General features: G+C 47.8%; 1 protein-coding gene across 2 annotated transcripts in view; it reads right to left on the bottom strand.

The window, feature by feature from the left end:
• The window catches only part of LOC122935953 (cytochrome P450 2K6-like), a 213,291-nt gene that overhangs the window by 118,696 nt on the left and 74,518 nt on the right, over positions 1–20,077 (bottom strand). For both annotated transcript variants that reach the window (XM_044291918.1, XM_044291919.1), the window contains one exon: positions 12,219–12,379. In XM_044291918.1, the coding sequence (XP_044147853.1) occupies positions 12,219–12,379 (161 nt within the window). The remainder of the gene's footprint in view (positions 1–12,218; positions 12,380–20,077) is intronic.

Genomic DNA, 20,077 nt, shown 5'->3' with positions numbered 1-20,077 from the left:
CTAACCACCCTTTTCCTCCCCTCTTGGTAAGAATGGGCTGAAAAACTTCCTGCCAGGAGGGGAAGTTCCCGTCTAGAGAGAGTAGCGAGTCAGTCGAAGGAGGAGAAAGGCCCTGTTCTGATAGTTGGAGAGTTGGAAAGTGGCTCAAAGAGCACACCATATCTTTGACCGTATGAGAGAATTTGAGGAACCAGTTCCCTATCTCCTACAAGAACTGCAGCTAAAGACAAGACTAAAATGTAGCCTTGAAATTTCCAGACAGTAGAGTGATCAGCGAGATAAAGTTCTACAGACACTGCTGTGAGGTGAGGGATAACAGATAAGACATTATCACAAACCCAACTACCACTAGACTAATATTATCTAAGTGCAGAATCACCATCCAACCATCCACAATACCTCCTCAGCTGGTGCCAGAGAGAATTTACACTTCAAGCCTTTTGCTGTATGTATTTGAAGTTCTTTGTTGCACTTAGTAAAAAGGATTTAACTCTAGCCACATTTTTAAATCTACACTTTTACCTCATTGAACCCCAGAAAGTGAGGGCCTGAGTTAGGACACCATGATGCTACTATAGCATCACTATGTCAGGGCCTCTGCACCAACTCCCACAGTGGCTCACTGCATATAGTCAATACAGTGATTGGCTAAGAGGTTATTTCCTATGTGTTGAGAGGGGCCAGGAATTAAAGACCAGTGATGGGTGGCAGGGGCAATATTCAAATTCGCAATATTTTGCAAATATTTGTGCAAATATTCATCATATGTTCGAGAATTCATGTTCTCGTCATTATTTTCTTGATTTCGAAAATTGGCAATCGGAAAATTTGCGATACGAAAATTCACAATCAACACTACTACTATAGGCAACTTTCCTATTGGTTGCTAGGGATGTTGCTAGTGATGTTGCTAAGTGCCGATATTTGTGATAAATTCGTGATTAGAATATTCGTGAATAGAAATATATAACACTATATTCTAAATATTTGCAAATTCTTGAAATGGCGATATTCGCGATTAAAATTATCGATTCGAATATCCGCACTCAACACTAGTAAAGACTGGTAGGGGACACATCGAAATGTGAGCTGCATGGAATGGGTGAGGGATGACTGATTTTAGTCTTTTGAAAGTCATGGTTAGGGATGAGCGAACTCGAACTGTATAGTTCGGGTTCGTACCGAATTTTGGGGTGTCCGTGACACGGACCCGAACCCGGACATTTTCGTAAAAGTCCGGGTTCGGGTTCGGTGTTCGTCGCTTTCTTCGCGCTTTTGTGACGCTTTCTTGGCGCTTTTTGAAAGGCTGCAAAGCAGCCAATCAACAAGCGTCATACTACTTGCCCCAAGAGGCCATCACAGCCATGCCTACTATTGGCATGGCTGTGATTGGCCAGAGCACCATGTGACCCAGCCTCTATTTAAGCTGGAGTCACATAGCGCCGCCCGTCACTCTGCTCTGATTAGCGTAGGGAGAGGTTGCGGCTGCGACAGTAGGGCGAGATTAGGCAGATTAACTCCTCCAAAGGACTTGATTAACTGATCGATCTGCAGCTGTGGATCATTGAGCTGCTGATCCTCAATTGCTCACTGTTTTTAGGCTGCACAGACCGTTTGTCAGTCACATTTTTCTGGGGTGATCGGCGGCCATTTTGTGTCTTGTGGTGCGCCAGCACAAGCTGCGACCAAGTGCATTTAACCCTCAATGGTGTGGTTGTTTTTTGGCTAAAGCCTACATCAGGGTGAAGCTGTCACACCAAGTGCATTTAACCAGCAATAGTCTGTTCATTTTTTGGCCATATACAAAATCAGGGGCAAGCTGCGCCTGTCACCAAGTGCATTTAACCCTCAATGGTGTGGTTGTTTTTTGGCTAAAGCCTACATCAGGGTGAAGCTGTCACACCAAGTGCATTTAACCAGCAATAGTCTGTTCATTTTTTGGCCATATACTAAATCAGGGGCAAGCTGCGCCTGTCACCAAGTGCATTTAACCCTCAATGGTGTGGTTGTTTTTTGGCTAAAGCCTACATCAGGGTGAAGCTGTCACACCAAGTGCATTTAACCAGCAATAGTCTGTTTATTTTTTGGCCATATCCCAGTCTAATTCTGTCACTAAATCCATACCGGTCACCCAGCGCCTAAATACTAGGCCTCAAATTTATATCCAGCTAAATCTGTCCCTAGTGCTGTAGCTGGGCGAGTTATTTAGTGTCCGTTCAAGCACATTTCTTGTTCTGGGTTGAAATACAATTCCCAATTTAGCAATTTCATAATTTAGTGGTTTCTGCTATATCAGAGCTATTTGAAATCTATCCCTAAAAGGGTATATAATATTCAAGGTGCACATTGGGTCATTCAGAATAACTTCACACACACCCGCTACTGTGTATTTCCAAGTCTAATTCTGGCACTAAACCCATACCTGTCACCCAGCGCCTAAATACTAGGCCTCAAATTTATATCCCGCTAAATCTGTCCTTAGTGCTGTAGCTGGGCGAGTTATTTAGTGTCCGTTCAAGCACATTTCTTGTTCTGGGTTGAAATACAATTCCCAATTTAGCAATTTCATAATTTAGTGGTTTCTGCTATATCAGAGCTATTTGAAATCTATCCCTAAAAGGGTATATAATATTCAAGGTGCACATTGGGTCATTCAGAATAACTTCACACACACCCGCTACTGTGTATTTCCAAGTCTAATTCTGGCACTAAACCCATACCTGTCACCCAGCGCCTAAATACTAGGCCTCAAATTTATATCCCGCTAAATCTCTCGTTACCGCTGTCCTGTTGTGGCTGGGAAAGTTATTTAGTGTCCGTCAAAGCACATTTTTTGTTCTGGGTTGAAATACAATTCCCAATTTAGCAATTTCATAATTTAGTCGTTTCTGCTATATCAGAGCTATTTGAAATCTATCCCTAAAAGGGTAGATCATATTGAAGGTGCACATAGGGTCATTCAGAATAACTTCACACACACGCTTCTGTGCATTTCCAAGTCTAATTCTGTCACTAAATCCATACCGGTCACCCAGCGCCTAAATACTAGGCCTCAAATTTATATCCCGCTGAATTTGAATACAATACATTGGGCCAAATAATATATTTGTTGTTGTGGTGAACCATAACAATGAGAAAAACATCTAGTAAGGGACGCGGACGTGGACATGGTCGTGGTGGTGTTAGTGGACCCTCTGGTGCTGGGAGAGGACGTGGCCGTTCTGCCACATCCACACGTCCTAGTGTACCAACTACCTCAGGTCCCAGTAGCCGCCAGAATTTACAGCGATATATGGTGGGGCCCAATGCCGTTCTAAGGATGGTAAGGCCTGAGCAGGTACAGGCATTAGTCAATTGGGTGGCCGACAGTGGATCCAGCACGTTCACATTATCTCCCACCCAGTCTTCTGCAGAAAGCGCACAGATGGCGCCTGAAAACCAACCCCATCAGTCTGTCACATCACCCCCATGCATACCAGGGAAACTGTCTCAGCCTCAAGTTATGCAGCAGTCTCTTATGCTGTTTGAAGACTCCGCTGGCAGGGTTTCCCAAGGGCATCCACCTAGCCCTTCCCCAGCGGTGAAAGACATAGAATGCACTGACGCACAACCACTTATGTTTCCTGATGATGAGGACATGGGAATACCACCTCAGCATGTCTCTGATGATGACGAAACACAGGTGCCAACTGCTGCGTCTTTCTGCAGTGTGCAGACTGAACAGGAGGTCAGGGATCAAGACTGGGTGGAAGACGATGCAGGGGACGATGAGGTCCTAGACCCCACATGGAATGAAGGTCGTGCCACTGACTTTCACAGTTCGGAGGAAGAGGCAGTGGTGAGACCGAGCCAACAGCGTAGCAAAAGAGGGAGCAGTGGGCAAAAGCAGAACACCCGCCGCCAAGAGACTCCGCCTGCTACTGACCGCCGCCATCTGGGACCGAGCACCCCAAAGGCAGCTTCAAGGAGTTCCCTGGCATGGCACTTCTTCAAACAATGTGCTGACGACAAGACCCGAGTGGTTTGCACGCTGTGCCATCAGAGCCTGAAGCGAGGCATTAACGTTCTGAACCTGAGCACAACCTGCATGACCAGGCACCTGCATGCAAAGCATGAACTGCAGTGGAGTAAACACCTTAAAACCAAGGAAGTCACTCAGGCTCCCCCTGCTACCTCTTCTGCTGCTGCCGCCTCGGCCTATTCTGCTGCTGCCGCCTCGGCCTCTTCCTCCGCCTCTGGAGGAACGTTGGCACCTGCCGCCCAGCAAACAGGGGATGTACCACCAACACCACCACCACCACCTCCGTCACCAAGCGTCTCAACCATGTCACACGCCAGCGTTCAGCTCTCCATCTCACAAACATTTGATAGAAAGCGTAAATTCCCACCTAGCCACCCTCGATCCCTGGCCCTGAATGCCAGCATTTCTAAACTACTGGCCTATGAAATGCTGTCATTTAGGCTGGTGGACACAGACAGCTTCAAACAGCTCATGTCGCTTGCTGTCCCACAGTATGTTGTTCCCAGCCGGCACTACTTCTCCAAGAGAGCCGTGCCTTCCCTGCACAACCAAGTATCCGATAAAATCAAGTGTGCACTGCGCAACGCCATCTGTGGCAAGGTCCACCTAACCACAGATACGTGGACCAGTAAGCACGGCCAGGGACGCTATATCTCCCTAACTGCACACTGGGTAAATGTAGTGGCAGCTGGGCCCCAGGCGGAGAGCTGTTTGGCGCACGTCCTTCCGCCGCCAAGGATCGCAGGGCAACATTCTTTGCCTCCTGTTGCCACCTCCTCCTTCTCGGCTTCCTCCTCCTCTTCTTCCACCTGCTCATCCAGTCAGCCACACACCTTCACCACCAACTTCAGCACAGCCCGGGGTAAACGTCAGCAGGCCATTCTGAAACTCATATGTTTGGGGGACAGGCCCCACACCGCACAGGAGTTGTGGCGGGGTATAGAACAACAGACCGACGAGTGGTTGCTGCCGGTGAGCCTCAAGCCCGGCCTGGTGGTGTGTGATAATGGGCGAAATCTCGTTGCAGCTCTGGGACTAGCCAATTTGACGCACATCCCTTGCTTGGCGCATGTGCTGAATTTGGTGGTGCAGAAGTTCATTCACAACTACCCCGACATGTCAGAGCTGCTGCATAAAGTGCGGGCCGTCTGTTCGCGCTTCCGGCGTTCACATCCTGCTGCTGCTCGCCTGTCTGCGCTACAGCGTAACTTCGGCCTTCCCGCTCACCGCCTCATATGCGACGTGCCCACCAGGTGGAACTCCACCTTGCACATGCTGGACAGACTGTGCGAGCAGCAGCAGGCCATAGTGGAGTTTCAGCTGCAGCACGCACGGGTCAGTCGCACTACAGAACAGCACCACTTCACCACCAATGACTGGGCCTCCATGCGAGACCTGTGTGCCCTGTTGCGCTGTTTCGAGTACTCCACCAACATGGCCAGTGGCGATGACACCGTTATCAGCGTTACAATACCACTTCTATGTCTCCTTGAGAAAACACTTAGGGCGATGATGGAAGAGGAGGTGGCCCAGGAGGAGGAGGAGGAGGAGGAGGAAGAGGGGTCATTTTTAGCACTTTCAGGCCAGTCTCTTCGAAGTGACTCAGAGGGAGGTTTTTGGCAACAGCAGAGGCCAGGTACAAATGTGGCCAGCCAGGGCCCACTACTGGAGGACGAGGAGGACGAGGATGAGGAGGAGGTGGAGGAGGATGAGGATGAAGCATGGTCACAGCGGGGTGGCACCCAACGCAGCTCGGGTCCATCACTGGTGCGTGGCTGGGGGGAAAGGCAGGACGATGACGATACGCCTCCCACAGAGGACAGCTTGTCCTTATCCCTGGGCAGCCTGGCACACATGAGCGACTACATGCTGCAGTGCCTGCGCAACGACAGCAGAGTTGCCCACATTTTAACCTGTGCGGACTACTGGGTTGCCACCCTGCTGGATCCACGCTACAAAGACAATGTGCCCACCTTACTTCCTGCACTGGAGCGTGATAGGAAGATGCGCGAGTACAAGCGCACGTTGGTAGACGCGCTACTGAGAGCATTCCCAAATGTCACAGGGGAACAAGTGGAAGCCCAAGGCCAAGGCAGAGGAGGAGCAAGAGGTCGCCAAGGCAGCTGTGTCACGGCCAGCTCCTCTGAGGGCAGGGTTAGCATGGCAGAGATGTGGAAAACTTTTGTCAACACGCCACAGCTAACTGCACCACCACCTGATACGCAACGTGTTAGCAGGAGGCAACATTTCACTAACATGGTGGAACAGTACGTGTGCACACCCCTCCACGTACTGACTGATGGTTCGGCCCCATTCAACTTCTGGGTCTCTAAATTGTCCACGTGGCCAGAGCTAGCCTTTTATGCCTTGGAGGTGCTGGCCTGCCCGGCAGCCAGCGTTTTGTCTGAACGTGTATTCAGCACGGCAGGGGGCGTCATTACAGACAAACGCAGCCGCCTGTCTACAGCCAATGTGGACAAGCTGACGTTCATAAAAATGAACCAGGCATGGATCCCACAGGACCTGTCCGTCCCTTGTCCAGATTAGACATTAACTACCTCCCCATAACCATATATTATTGGACTCCAGGGCACTTCCTCATTCAATCCTATTTTTATTTTCATTTTACCATTATATTGCGATGCTACCCAAAGTTGAATGAACCTCTCCTCTGCCTGTGTGCTAGGCCTAAATATATGCCAATGGACTGTTGCAGTGGTGGCTGACATGAAGCCTGATTCTCTGCTATGACATGCAGACTAATTCTCTGCTGACATGAAGCCAGATTGTCTGTTACGGGACCTCTCTCCTCTGCCTGGGTGCTGGGCCTAAATTTATGACAATGGACTGTTGCAGTGGTGGCTGACGTGAAGCCTCATTCTCTGCTATGACATGCAGACTGATTCTCTGCTGACATGAAGCCAGATTGTCTGTTACGGGACCTCTCTCCTCTGCCTGTGTGCTAGGCCTAAATATATGCCAATGGACTGTTGCAGTGGTGGCTGACGTGAAGCCTGATTCTCTGCTATGACATGCAGACTGATTCTCTGCTGTCATGAAGCCAGATTGTCTGTTACGGGACCTCTCTGCTCTGCCTGTGTGCTAGGCCTAAATATATGCCAATGGACTGTTGCAGTGGTGGGTGACGTGAAGCCTGATTCTCTGCTATGATATGAAGACTGATTCTCTGCTGACATGAAGCCAGATTGTCTGTTACGGGACCTTTCTCCTCTGCCTGGGTTCTGGGCCTAAATTTATGAAAATTGACTCTTACAGTGGTGGGTGACGTGAAGCCTGATTCTCTGCTATGATATGAAGACTGATTCTCTGCTGACATGAAGCCAGATTGTCTGTTACGGGACCTTTCTCCTCTGCCTGGGTTCTGGGCCTAAATTTATGAAAATTGACTCTTACAGTGGTGGGTGACGTGAAGCCTGATTCTCTGCTATGATATGAAGACTGATTCTCTGCTGACATGAAGCCAGATTGTCTGTTACGGGACCTCTCTCCTCTGCCTGTGTGCTAGGCCTAAATATATGCCAATGGACTGTTGCAGTGGTGGCTGACGTGAAGCCTGATTCTCTGCTATGACATGCAGACTGATTCTCTGCTGTCATGAAGCCAGATTGTCTGTTACGGGACCTCTCTGCTCTGCCTGTGTGCTAGGCCTAAATATATGCCAATGGACTGTTGCAGTGGTGGGTGACGTGAAGCCTGATTCTCTGCTATGATATGAAGACTGATTCTCTGCTGACATGAAGCCAGATTGTCTGTTACGGGACCTTTCTCCTCTGCCTGGGTTCTGGGCCTAAATTTATGAAAATTGACTCTTACAGTGGTGGGTGACGTGAAGCCTGATTCTCTGCTATGATATGAAGACTGATTCTCTGCTGACATGAAGCCAGATTGTCTGTTACGGGACCTTTCTCCTCTGCCTGGGTTCTGGGCCTAAATTTATGAAAATTGACTCTTACAGTGGTGGGTGACGTGAAGCCTGATTCTCTGCTATGATATGAAGACTGATTCTCTGCTGACATGAAGCCAGATTCTCTGTTACGGGACCTCTCTCCTCTGCCTGGGTGCTGGGCCTAAATTTATGACAATGGACTGTTGCAGTGGTGGCTGACGTGAAGCCTGATTCTCTGCTATGACATGCAGACTGATTCTCTGCTGACATGAAGCCAGATCCTCTGTTACGGGACCTCTCTCCTCTGCCTGTGTGTGTGCTGGGCCTAAATATATGCCAATGGACTGTTGCAGTGGTGGCTGACGTGAAGCCTCATTCTCTGCTATGACATGCAGACTAATTCTCTGCTGACATGAAGACAGATTCTCTGTTACGGGACCTCCCTCCTCTGCCTGGGTGCTGGGCCTAAATATATGCCAATGGACTGTTGCAGTGGTGGCTGACGTGAAGCCTCATTCTCTGCTATGACATGCAGACTAATTCTCTGCTGACATGAAGACAGATTCTCTGTTACGGGACCTCCCTCCTCTGCCTGGGTGCTGGGCCTAAATATATGCCAATGGACTGTTGCAGTGGTGGGTGACGTGAAGCCTGATTCTCTGCTATGACATGCAGACTAATTCTCTGCTGACATGAAGACAGATTCTCTGTTACGGGACCTCTCTCCTCTGCCTGTGTGTGTGCTGGGCCTAAATATATGCCAATGGACTGTTGCAGTGGTGGGTGACGTGAAGCCTCATTCTCTGCTATGACATGCAGACTAATTCTCTGCTGACATGAAGCCAGATTGTCTGTTACGGGACCTCTCTCCTCTGCCTGTGTGTGTGCTGGGCCTAAATATATGCCAATGGACTGTTGCAGTGGTGGCTGACGTGAAGCCTCATTCTCTGCTATGACATGCAGACTAATTCTCTGCTGACATGAAGACAGATTCTCTGTTACGGGACCTCTCTCCTCTGCCTGTGTGTGTGCTGGGCATAAATAAATGCCAATGGACTGTTGCAGTGGTGGCTGACGTGAAGCCTCATTCTCTGCTATGACATGCAGACTAATTCTCTGCTGACATGAAGACAGATTCTCTGTTACGGGACCTCCCTCCTCTGCCTGGGTGCTGGGCCTAAATATATGCCAATGGACTGTTGCAGTGGTGGCTGACGTGAAGCCTCATTCTCTGCTATGACATGCAGACTGATTCTCTGCTGACATGAAGCCAGATCGTCTGTTACGGGACCTCTCTGCTCTGCCTGTGTGCTAGGCCTAAATATATGCCAATGGACTGTTGCAGTGGTGGGTGACGTGAAGCCTCATTCTCTGCTATGACATGCAGACTGATTCTCTGCTGACATGAAGACAGATTCTCTGTTACGGGACCTCCCTCCTCTGCCTGGGTGCTGGGCCTAAATATATGCCAATGGACTGTTGCAGTGGTGGGTGACGTGAAGCCTGATTCTCTGCTATGACATGCAGACTAATTCTCTGCTGACATGAAGACAGATTCTCTGTTACGGGACCTCTCTCCTCTGCCTGTGTGTGTGCTGGGCCTAAATATATGCCAATGGACTGTTGCAGTGGTGGCTGACGTGAAGCCTCATTCTCTGCTATGACATGCAGACTAATTCTCTGCTGACATGAAGCCAGATTGTCTGTTACGGGACCTCTCTCCTCTGCCTGTGTGTGTGCTGGGCCTAAATATATGCCAATGGACTGTTGCAGTGGTGGCTGACGTGAAGCCTCATTCTCTGCTATGACATGCAGACTAATTCTCTGCTGACATGAAGACAGATTCTCTGTTACGGGACCTCCCTCCTCTGCCTGGGTGCTGGGCCTAAATATATGCCAATGGACTGTTGCAGTGGTGGCTGACGTGAAGCCTCATTCTCTGCTATGACATGCAGACTGATTCTCTGCTGACATGAAGCCAGATCGTCTGTTACGGGACCTCTCTGCTCTGCCTGTGTGCTAGGCCTAAATATATGCCAATGGACTGTTGCAGTGGTGGGTGACGTGAAGCCTCATTCTCTGCTATGACATGCAGACTAATTCTCTGCTGACATGAAGACAGATTCTCTGTTACGGGACCTCTCTCCTCTGCCTGGGTGCCGGGGCCTAAATATCTGAGAATGGACTGTTCCAGTGGTGGGTGACGGGAAGCCAGATTCTCTGCTATGGAACCTCTCTCCAATTGATTTTGGTTAATTTTTATTTATTTAATTTTTATTTTAATTCATTTCCCTATCCACATTTGTTTGCAGGGGATTTACCTACATGTTGCTGCCTTTTGCAGCCCTCTAGCTCTTTCCTGGGCTGTTTTACAGCCTTTTTAGTGCCGAAAAGTTTGGGTCCCCATTGACTTCAATGGGGTTCGGGTTCGGGACGAAGTTCGGATCGGGTTCGGATCCCGAACCCGAACATTTCCGGGATGTTCGGCCGAACTTCTCGAACCCGAACATCCAGGTGTTCGCTCAACTCTAGTCATGGTAGTCTTAAAGGATAACTGTCATATTTTCAGCAAAATTTTTATTTTAGCATATGTTACTGCTGCAGCAGCATTATGCATAAAGCAATCTTTAGTTTCCTCACTTATCACTGTTTTCCTTGAGTTTTCCCCTTAGTTACAGCTGTTTTTAATCCTACATTATGAGGATTTTCTCAAGATGGCTTCTCTGCCAGTTCTCTGAGCCCAAAACTGCTTTCCCCTTAGGTGACATACAAACATGCTGTAGCCAGAAGCTTCCTGCCAGCCAATCAAATTGGATTACTGAGAGACACGCCTCCTCACTCTGAAGCCTAATGCAGGCATGCAGTAGGAAGGACCGCCCCTCTGTCTTCCTAGCTGGAGATAGATGAGCCATAGCAATTTTTTTTTTAAGGAAGCAGTGGAAAGGGACAGGAGACATTAATAAAAGCTGTTATTATAAGGTAATTACAGATCTTTCGGCAATAATTGACAGACTAACTCAGGTATACATGCCTAGCACTAATAAACTAGCAAATAACAAATATATATGACAGTTATCCTTTAACTGAAGATTTTGCAATTATCTAATGTGTTTTATATTAATAAAAGCGTAGCTTAATTCCCAAGTGAAATCCACAGCAGAGTTAAAATTTGTGTTGCTGGTGAATTTACACTGGATTGTTTTCACAGCATATGGATAAGGTTTCTTAAAATTCCATCCACAGGGGAACAGGTGAATCCTTCAGTGGGCCCATGACCAAGTTTGGCCCCTAGTGCCCCACCCACTGCTTAACTAGAACACGGCACAGTAGACTACACTGCATACAGATAGGCAACATACAGCACCTCAAACAGTCTCTAATCTTATAAAGTACTAAGATTATTTAACAAACAATCCAATTTATTATTATAGATATTTTAGGTGGTTGAGATGACTTCTAGGTATAGAGGCAGACAAGCCAGGCTTCACCCGGAACTTGCCATCTTGAAGTCACTGCAAGGATCCCCTAATCAATCATCTTGTTGCGTTTTGCTGCTGCCTGACTGTGTGAGCAGAGAAAATATGTGTATAGATTTACAAAAATATGGGCTCAGAATGACTTGTATGGGTGAGTCCTAGACACCACAATCCATCACTGTTTGCTGGTACTGTAAAACTGGATTTGGCACAACGAAATCCGCAAAGAAAACATCCAGTGTTAAAGTCCCCTAAAATTCATTATAAAATGGTTCAAACTTTCTTTATATATCTTTATAACAGTAAAACATCAGATTTTGTATTGTACAGCTCCACAGGAGCATCTGGCAGGTGCCTCTGAAAGATCAGTGGGGTGGTTTTATAGGTATCTCTTTTATTATTTTATGACAACCCATTTGGCCACCATTAGAGGGAGCCCAGGAGCTTACTGCATACTCTTCATACATTGAACTAAAAAAATAACACAGTGTACAGTAAGCTCCTTAGCTCCCTCTACCAAGAACATGTTTTAAATCTTTGCCTGTGCAGGGGATATAGATCTCTTTGTCACAAATAATATAGCTGATCCTCTGGATCAACTTGCGGGATAACAGGCCGAACTGGATGGACAAATGTCTTTTTTCGGCCTTATGTACTATGTTACTATGTTACTATGTATTATTACCATAAGGATATATTAAAAATGAATTAGTGTAGAAAAGATTCACTGAAACCTGTAAATCTAAACCTGGAATATAGTTCCTACCTTTGTCATCAGTTAAAAAAATACAGACTATGATTTTAATGACATTACCGAAACCATTGGAGCTCCCAAAAGTCGAATATTCTCATTTGTCAGGAATAGCAGTCTCTTAAACTGAGGATCATCATAATCCATCCGATATCCAAGTAAAATTGCCACGATTATATTTGCGACAGCCGCATTCAAGATCATAAGGTTTTCAAAAGGCTTCCCTAAAGAGAAAGTAAGTGATAAACAAATATGAATACCATGAACCAGAATGCTGAAACTGTACGAGGGGTAACATGTAGCTACTTGGCCCCTGTACAAAATATAATTTGTAAGAATATGACTTTCAGCAAGATCAGAATCTCAGCACATCTGCTTCTGGCTTTCTTCTCTCTCAGCTCTCTCTCTCTCTCTCTGTGCATGTGCAGCAAGTGTCTGCCCCTTCTTGCTTTTTTGCTTTAGCAGTACTTTATGAACAACATAACACTGTGACTGGAAACAGGCAATCACATAATGTAGTTATTGCAATACAGAGAATAATATGCATTATTCCAACATCCTCCCCTACCATGTGCCATTTGTTATACTGTTTCATTCTTATATCTCAGAGAAGCTCCCTCAGGCACCTGGGTGTAACTACTACTTAAAGATGAGTGAACCGGATCATTTGCAAAATTGTGTCCGACAGAATTTTCAGGTTTGTTTCAGATGAATCCAGTAAAACAGTGCACAACACCATTTTATTGCATATGATGGTGGGAAAAAGCACTAGGGAAGAAGGATGCGCACATCACCAATAGGAAGTGGGGTGCTTACAGACTGCATGGATGAGTCAATCAGTGCTGCAGCAGGCAGAGAGATGCCCTTGAGGAACGAGCAGAATGTCATTGTGTGTTGGGTTGTGAATGAGAGTAAATGGGTCTTGCAGTGTCTGAACCAAAAAAAGATCTTGGATACAGTCAAAAGTCACAATTAAGCTTCTATTCTACTTTCAGGGACATTGATGCATGGAATAGCATAGTGGCAGCTGCAAATACAGTGAAGGAGTTTAAGCATACATGCACGCCAGACCTGCAGGGTATTGCGATTGTGAGGTCACGGTTTATGGGCAAGCGAGGGTTACTCACAGTTCTGTAGGAAAACCCTGGGCAGGCATACAGCAGTGAAGGAGAGACTGGCACAGGGGTCCTCTGGGGCACACTCTGTATATAGAGACCAGGCCTGATGGTGGATGAGGTGCCCTGGATGTTGCAGGTGTTTTATGTGCCTGGGGCAAGGTCCCTTTAAGAAACGTGATGCCAGTGCCTGTAACGGTGGCACACCGATTTATAGTTGCAGTAATTGGAGGAACACGGTTGTATGGTAAACCAAACTGCGCTTTACTGGAACAACAGTTCAACTTTGTACAATACGGTTTCAGTTCCACATTGCAGCAATAATGATTAGCAGGCTTCCTATAACTGGCAGGTAAAGTTCCTTGCAAGATACTCAGAGGGTAAAATCAACGCTCCAGACCAGGCTGCACTATTCCTCAGTTGTTCTGGCTGGCTTTACTCCAAGGCCCATGTGCCCTAATGCTGGCTTTTATCCTTGGCAAATAATCTTCCTCAGGTATATATCCCTTGCTTTAGCTTAATGATTCCTCTGCCCTTCAGCTTACTTGTTAGCTGGAACTCTGGCTCTGCTCTGCTTGTGCGAACTGTAGGTTTCTCCCAGGAGGCAAACTCTTCCTTTGGGGTTAATCTTCTGAGCTAACAGAGGCTCAGGAACTTCAGGCTGGCTAGACTGTACTACTAGCCACCTGGAATGCACTAACTCTTCCCTGTCTGGGTGTCATGCCCCGCTCTGACTATGTGCGAAGATCGGCTAGAATAGCAGCACGAGTTTAGTGTTTTGTTTTGGAGCCGTGCTGGTTCCGCCTCTCATCAGGTGCACTGGGTGGGATCACTAGTTTAAATAGCACTCCGACCCAGTGCCCTGAGCGGATTATAGGAATCACTTTGGTCTTGGAAGCTAGGAAGGAAGGTTGTTTGTTCCAGCTCAGAAAGATACGTTTGGTTTCTAGTTTTGTCGTTTGCTGTCTTGGTTGTTTTGTGTCATCTCTCCCATCCAGGTTCTGTGCGAGCAGGCTGCTCCTATTTCCCCTCTTCACCATCTCAGGGAATTTAGGGTGTTCCGGCCCAGGCACGGGGACACATCATACCTACCACCAAGGTTTGCATGTGGGCTGAGCAGTGCAGGGAGAGAGGTCAGAGATTAGCTAGAAGGTGACCCTTCCCCTGCCTCTCACCTAGAGCCTGGTTGGTGGTTTATCTGTGAGTCTGAGTGCATGCCCGCCGTGACACTGGGCCTACCTATATATACTCAGGGCTCTCTATCTCCCTATAACGTCTAGGAGGCTGAACTACACTCCAACAGGCCTGATACCCAGATAACACAGGGAAATGAACATACAACATCACGTTAATGCAATAGACATATTAACCCTTGCGTAGTGCCTACCTTTACCTAGTGGGACACTACATACCCCCATGCTATAATGTTGCCCGTCCTCGGCGCAACATAAGGGGCCCGCCCAACTGGAAACTGCACCTGAAGGATAAAAATAATGCAAAGCAGGAACACACATCTACATTTGCACATGCACATACATATATCAGGCAGTTCCACTGGAAAGTGCGGTGAAAAGGGGCGTCGTTCTCTTCTCTCAGGATAATATAAGGGAACAGGGGGCGCTGACATGGTACAGCGGATCAAGGATAACCAGGATAGTCCATAATAATAGTCCATAGAAAATGCTAATATAACATAAGTTCCTGGAGGCTCAGAGAACAAAATGAGTCCGTACCCGGGGCTTGTAGAAGGCTAAACAGGGGTTTCCCGTGAGGGGCTACCTGGGCCCATAATGTAGTCTCCAAATCTCACAGGTGGGTGCCCCTTAGTAGACCGCGTGGATCTCATTACTGGCAGAGGTTCTTCCTGCCTTGGCTCAGGAAGGTCAGAGGAGCCCACAGGTTCTGGAGCTGTTTCAGGTATGCTCTGGGACAGATTGTCCTGGGGTTGAGGACTAGCAGGAACTGGAGCTGGTACCACCAAGTTCAACCAGGGCATGAGAAACCAATGAAGTGGATCTTTGTCATGTATCAGGTTCTCAACAGCCTGCATAGGATCAGCAGGTTGGGCTGGCAACTCGGGCTCAGGAGACTCCGGCTCAATGTCCTCTGCTGCAGGTTCTCCTTCTATGTAGGGTTTTAAATGATTTCTATGTACAACTTGGGAGCCTTTACCTTCCCTAGAGATTTGATAAATGTGAGCCTCAGCGTTAGGGATGGCAGAAATGACATATGGGATCCTTTCCCACTTACTGTCTAATTTACTGGTTCGATGGTTGTTCTTCAACCACACCATGTCCCCTAGAGCTAGAGGTTCTGCATGAGCAGCCAGGTCATAGTCTCTTTGCTGTCGTTCCCGGGCATTCTCCATGCGCTCCTGAACAATCTCCTTAGCATTGAGGAGACGTCTTTGATGCTTCACCACCCAATCAGTCTTTGGTAGTGGATTGATGACATCAGGCACTTGTACATCTAGGGAGTGGTCAGCAGGCAACCTCCCTTGACGACTGAACATCAGATAGAAAAGTGTGTACCCGATGGAGCAGTGAATTGTGTTGTTATAGGTATACATGAGTTGTGGCATCAGAGTAAGCCAATCACCCCTTGTCTCAGGGGGTACTGCTCTCAGCATTTCAATGAGAGTTTGATTCATCTTTTCACAGAGTCCGTTACCTTACGGATGATAGGCGGTGGTCCGGACTTTCTGGCAATTATGCAGCAGGCACATCTCTTGGAACAGCTGTGACTCAAACGCAGTCCCTTGGTCGGTGAGGATCCTCTCTGGGCGGTGGTAGGGCAGGAGGAAATGCTTCCAGAACGCCTCTGCTGTTGTCTTAGCTGTCAGGTCTTTCACAGGCACTGCTACGACAAACTTAGTGAAGTGATAAATAATGGTCATGGCGTAAGTATACCCTGAGCGACTTGGCTCCCACTTCACATGATCAATAGCAACAAGTTCTAAAGGAGTTTTACTCACGATAGGATGGAGAGGCGCCCTCTGGTCATGGTGTTCACTTCGCCCCACAGCACAGGCAGTGCATTCTTGGCACCATTTCTCAATGTCTTCTCTCATCCCAATCCAATAGTATCTCCTGTGAATGGTGGCCTCAGTATTCTGTACGCCGAAGTGTCCGGACTGGTTGTGGTACATCTCTAACACCAGACTGGCATCTCGACGTGGTATGAGGATCTGATATATCCTATTACAGGACACTGGATCCAGGCTTCTTCTAAGCAACAGGCCTTTTTGAAGGAAGAGTTGGTGGCGATGTCTCCACAGTCTCATTGGCTGTGGGTCTGCACTCTTCCTGCGGACTCTCTCGGGAGTTCTCCCACTGGTAAGGAAGTCGAGCAGTTCACCGTGGACTCTACTTTCGGACTGGAGCTTAATCCACCTCTCTTGGTCGCCCCTGGACTCAGGAATATCTGATGAGGAAGGATCAGCAGCGGAGTGGTTTTCAGTGAGGATATTATCCTGTTGAGCGAATTTATTGTAAAACGCCGGCATTTCCACTTCTTACCAGGCATCCTTTGGTTCATCTGGGGCTTCTGTAGTGGGGAGCCGAGACAGGGCATCAGCATTGTCATTGGAGCGGCCTGCCCGGTATTTCACAGTGAAGTCATAGTTGGCAAGGCGGGAGGCCCATCTTTGCTCCAGAGCCCCTAACTTGGCGGTATTCAGATGCGCCAGGGGGTTATTGTCGGTGAAGGCAACAAACGGTGTGGCAGCGAGATAGTCTTAAAATTTTTCAGTCACAGCCCACACTAAGGCAAGGAACTCCAGCTTGAAGGAACTATAGTTCTTATCGTTCTTCTCAGGTCCCCTCAGGGATCTGCTGGCGTAGGCAATCACCCTCTCTTTGTTGTCTTGCACTTTGGCCAACACAGCTCCCAGGCCTCTTTTACTGGCATTCGTGTAGAGGTGGAACGGCTTCTGATAATCCGGGTAACCCAGGACAGGGGGTTCTGTCAGCTTCTTCTTTAAGAGCTGGAAAGCAATCTCCCGTTCTTCATTCCATTTAACAGGGATAGGAGTCTTTGGACTCTTCTTGGGATGCCCCCTTAGGAGTTCCTGGATTGGATCCGCATTTTGTGCAAAATGCGGGATGAAGCGTCTATAATATCCTGCAAAGCTGAGGAAACTTCTCACCTCTTTCACGGTGGTGGGAGTAGGCCAATTACGAACAGCAGCAAGTTTATCAGGATAAGGCTGGACTCCTTCGGCACTGACAACGTGCCCTAGGTACTTTACTGCTGGTTTCAGCAGGTGGCACTTGGACGGCTTGATTTTTAGGCCATATTTAGTAAGGACTTAAAACACTTCAGCTAGGTGTTTTAAATGGTCCTCATACGTCTTGGAATATATAATGACGTCATCCAGGTATAGTAGTACAGTCTCAAAATTTCTATGGCCTAGACAACGTTCCATCAGCCGCTGGAACGTCCCTGAAGCGTTACACAGCCCGAACGGCATGTAATTAAATTCAAACAGGCCCATAGGTGTAGTAAAAACGGTCTTCTCACGATCTTCTGGGGCCATAGTTACTTGCCAGTACCCGCTAGTTAAATCCAGAGTGGAGAAGCAGGCTGATGACCCCAGGGCAGTCAAGGACTCCTCAATGCGTGGCAATGGATAAGCATCTTTGTGGGTGATTTGATAGATTTTTCTGTAATCCACGCATAACCTTATACTGCCATCTTTTTTTCGAACAAGGACTAGGGGCGCAGCCCAGGGACTATGACTGTCCCGGATTATATTAGAGTGTTTTATCTCTTGTATCATCTCTTTCACAGACTGATAGGTAGTAGGTGGTATGGGTCTGTGTCTCTCCTTGATAGGAGGATGAGGGCCAGTGGGTATGGTGTGTTTGATTGCACTGACCTCTCCGTAGTCCGTGGAGTGCTTGCTGAAAGCCTTGTGGTGTTCTTTCACCAGATTCAGAACTCCCTCTATTTGCTCCTTCGGGGTGGATTCGTTCCCCACATGAAGTTCTTCCCACCAGGATGTTGTAGAGGCGCTGGCAGTGGCGCTGCTGCTCTGTGCGGTCTGGAACGTCTCCGTGGCAGGCAGACGGATCACATCCTGGAAAGACACTTGGAAAAGCTGAGCAACGGGGCAGTGCTTAAAAAGAGTAATGGGGTGATCACCAAAATTTATTAAAACGGACAGGCACTTTACCTTGAGACACGGTCACCAGACTCTTGGCTGTTCGCACGAAGGGATGATTCTCAATTTGAATAGGTTCCACTAGGGCTGGATAGTCCTGGCCCTGGATCCCTAACACAGCACGGCACCACAGGATGATCTGGGAATTTGGAGGCAGAATTACCGGCCGGTTATCCCGGATCCAGACAGTACAGATTTCTCCTTTTCCATTTGCGAACCTTTGCTGAGCACACAGCACACTGATAGTCTTTTGAATGACTCTTTTGGAAGCAGGTGAGGCCGAAGGTATAGTTTGGTTTAAAGCTTCAAGCACTTCGGAGTAACAATTTTTAAAGACATTAGTCCCTAGGATCACAGGGTATCCTCCTTTATCTCCTGCTTGTACCACGATCAAACCTTGCTGTGGTAAGGTGGCTTCTCCGACCTGAAGAGTAGGTTCCCAGTACCCATGGACTTTCACTGGCTTACCGTTGCTGGCGATGATATCTAGCCAGGACTCTGGTGGCTGGGTAAGGAGACTTGGGTCCCAGAATTTGTTAAAGGCAGGTCGTTGGATGGTGGTGACCTGAGACCCAGTATCCAGCAGGGCTTCAAAAGGTATCCCGTTCATACATATGTTCATTTTTTGATGAGATCCTACATATCTGGGCATCCAGCTTGGATCCTTTGGACCTACTGTTCTAGCTCCCGAGGGGCGGTCCTCTGCCTCAGGGGTTGCCCGTTTAATTGCCAGCACATTGATTCAGTATATCTATATTTTTTACAATAGTGACAGACAGGCCGTTTGCGATTTCTGGACCGGTAACTTGGTCGTCCATCAGGTTCTTTGGGGTATACATCTCTATATGCAGGCGGGAGCCTTGGAGGAAAAGGGCCTTCATCTTCCAGTAACAACGGTCTCTCCCATTCCTCTATTTTCTTGCAGACTTTCTCTAAGCTTATAGTAAGATGGTTTACTTGCTCCATTAGTGCTGCCACTACATCTGTTACTGAAGACTGAGTGGCTTGACTGACTCCAGGCGGCCCCACATTGACAGTCTTTGGCGGACAAACCGGAGGTTCAGGGGAGGCTGCTGGCCCTGCGGCCGGGTTTTGGCCAGCTCTTTAAAGTCCAAAAATGCACAATTGGGGTGTTGAGCTGACAGCATCCTCAGCTGGCCCTTTAAATGTTCAGTACTTATACCCGCAATGAACCGCTCTATTAGGGGGACCAGGTCTTAAATGATGACCATCCTCATCTTTTGCTGGCTTGGCTTTACTTATTCTAAATCATTTAAAGTCTCCATGCCCAAGTCAGCAAGATGCAGAGAGAGGAGGAGCTGGATGTTCCTAATGACTAGGGATGAGCGAACTCGAACTGTATAGTTCGGGTTCGTACCGAATTTTGGGGTGTCCGTGACACGGACCCGAACCCGGACATTTTCTTAAAAGTCCGGGTTCGGGTTCGGTGTACGTCGCTTTCTTGGCGCTTTTGTGACGCTTTCTTGGCGCTTTTTGAAAGGCTGCAAAGCAGCCAATCAACAAGAGTCATACTACTTGCCCCAAGAGGCCGTCACAGCCATGCCTACTATTGGCATGGCTGTGATTGGCCAGAGCACCATGTGACCCAGCCTCTATTTAAGCTGGAGTCACATAGCGCCGCC

Source organism: Bufo gargarizans, chromosome 4 (genome assembly GCF_014858855.1).
Source record: "Bufo gargarizans isolate SCDJY-AF-19 chromosome 4, ASM1485885v1, whole genome shotgun sequence".
NCBI classification, from domain to species: domain Eukaryota; kingdom Metazoa; phylum Chordata; class Amphibia; order Anura; family Bufonidae; genus Bufo; species Bufo gargarizans.
Note: the sequence above shows the minus strand (reverse complement) of the source record. Positions and strands in the feature narration are given on the sequence as shown.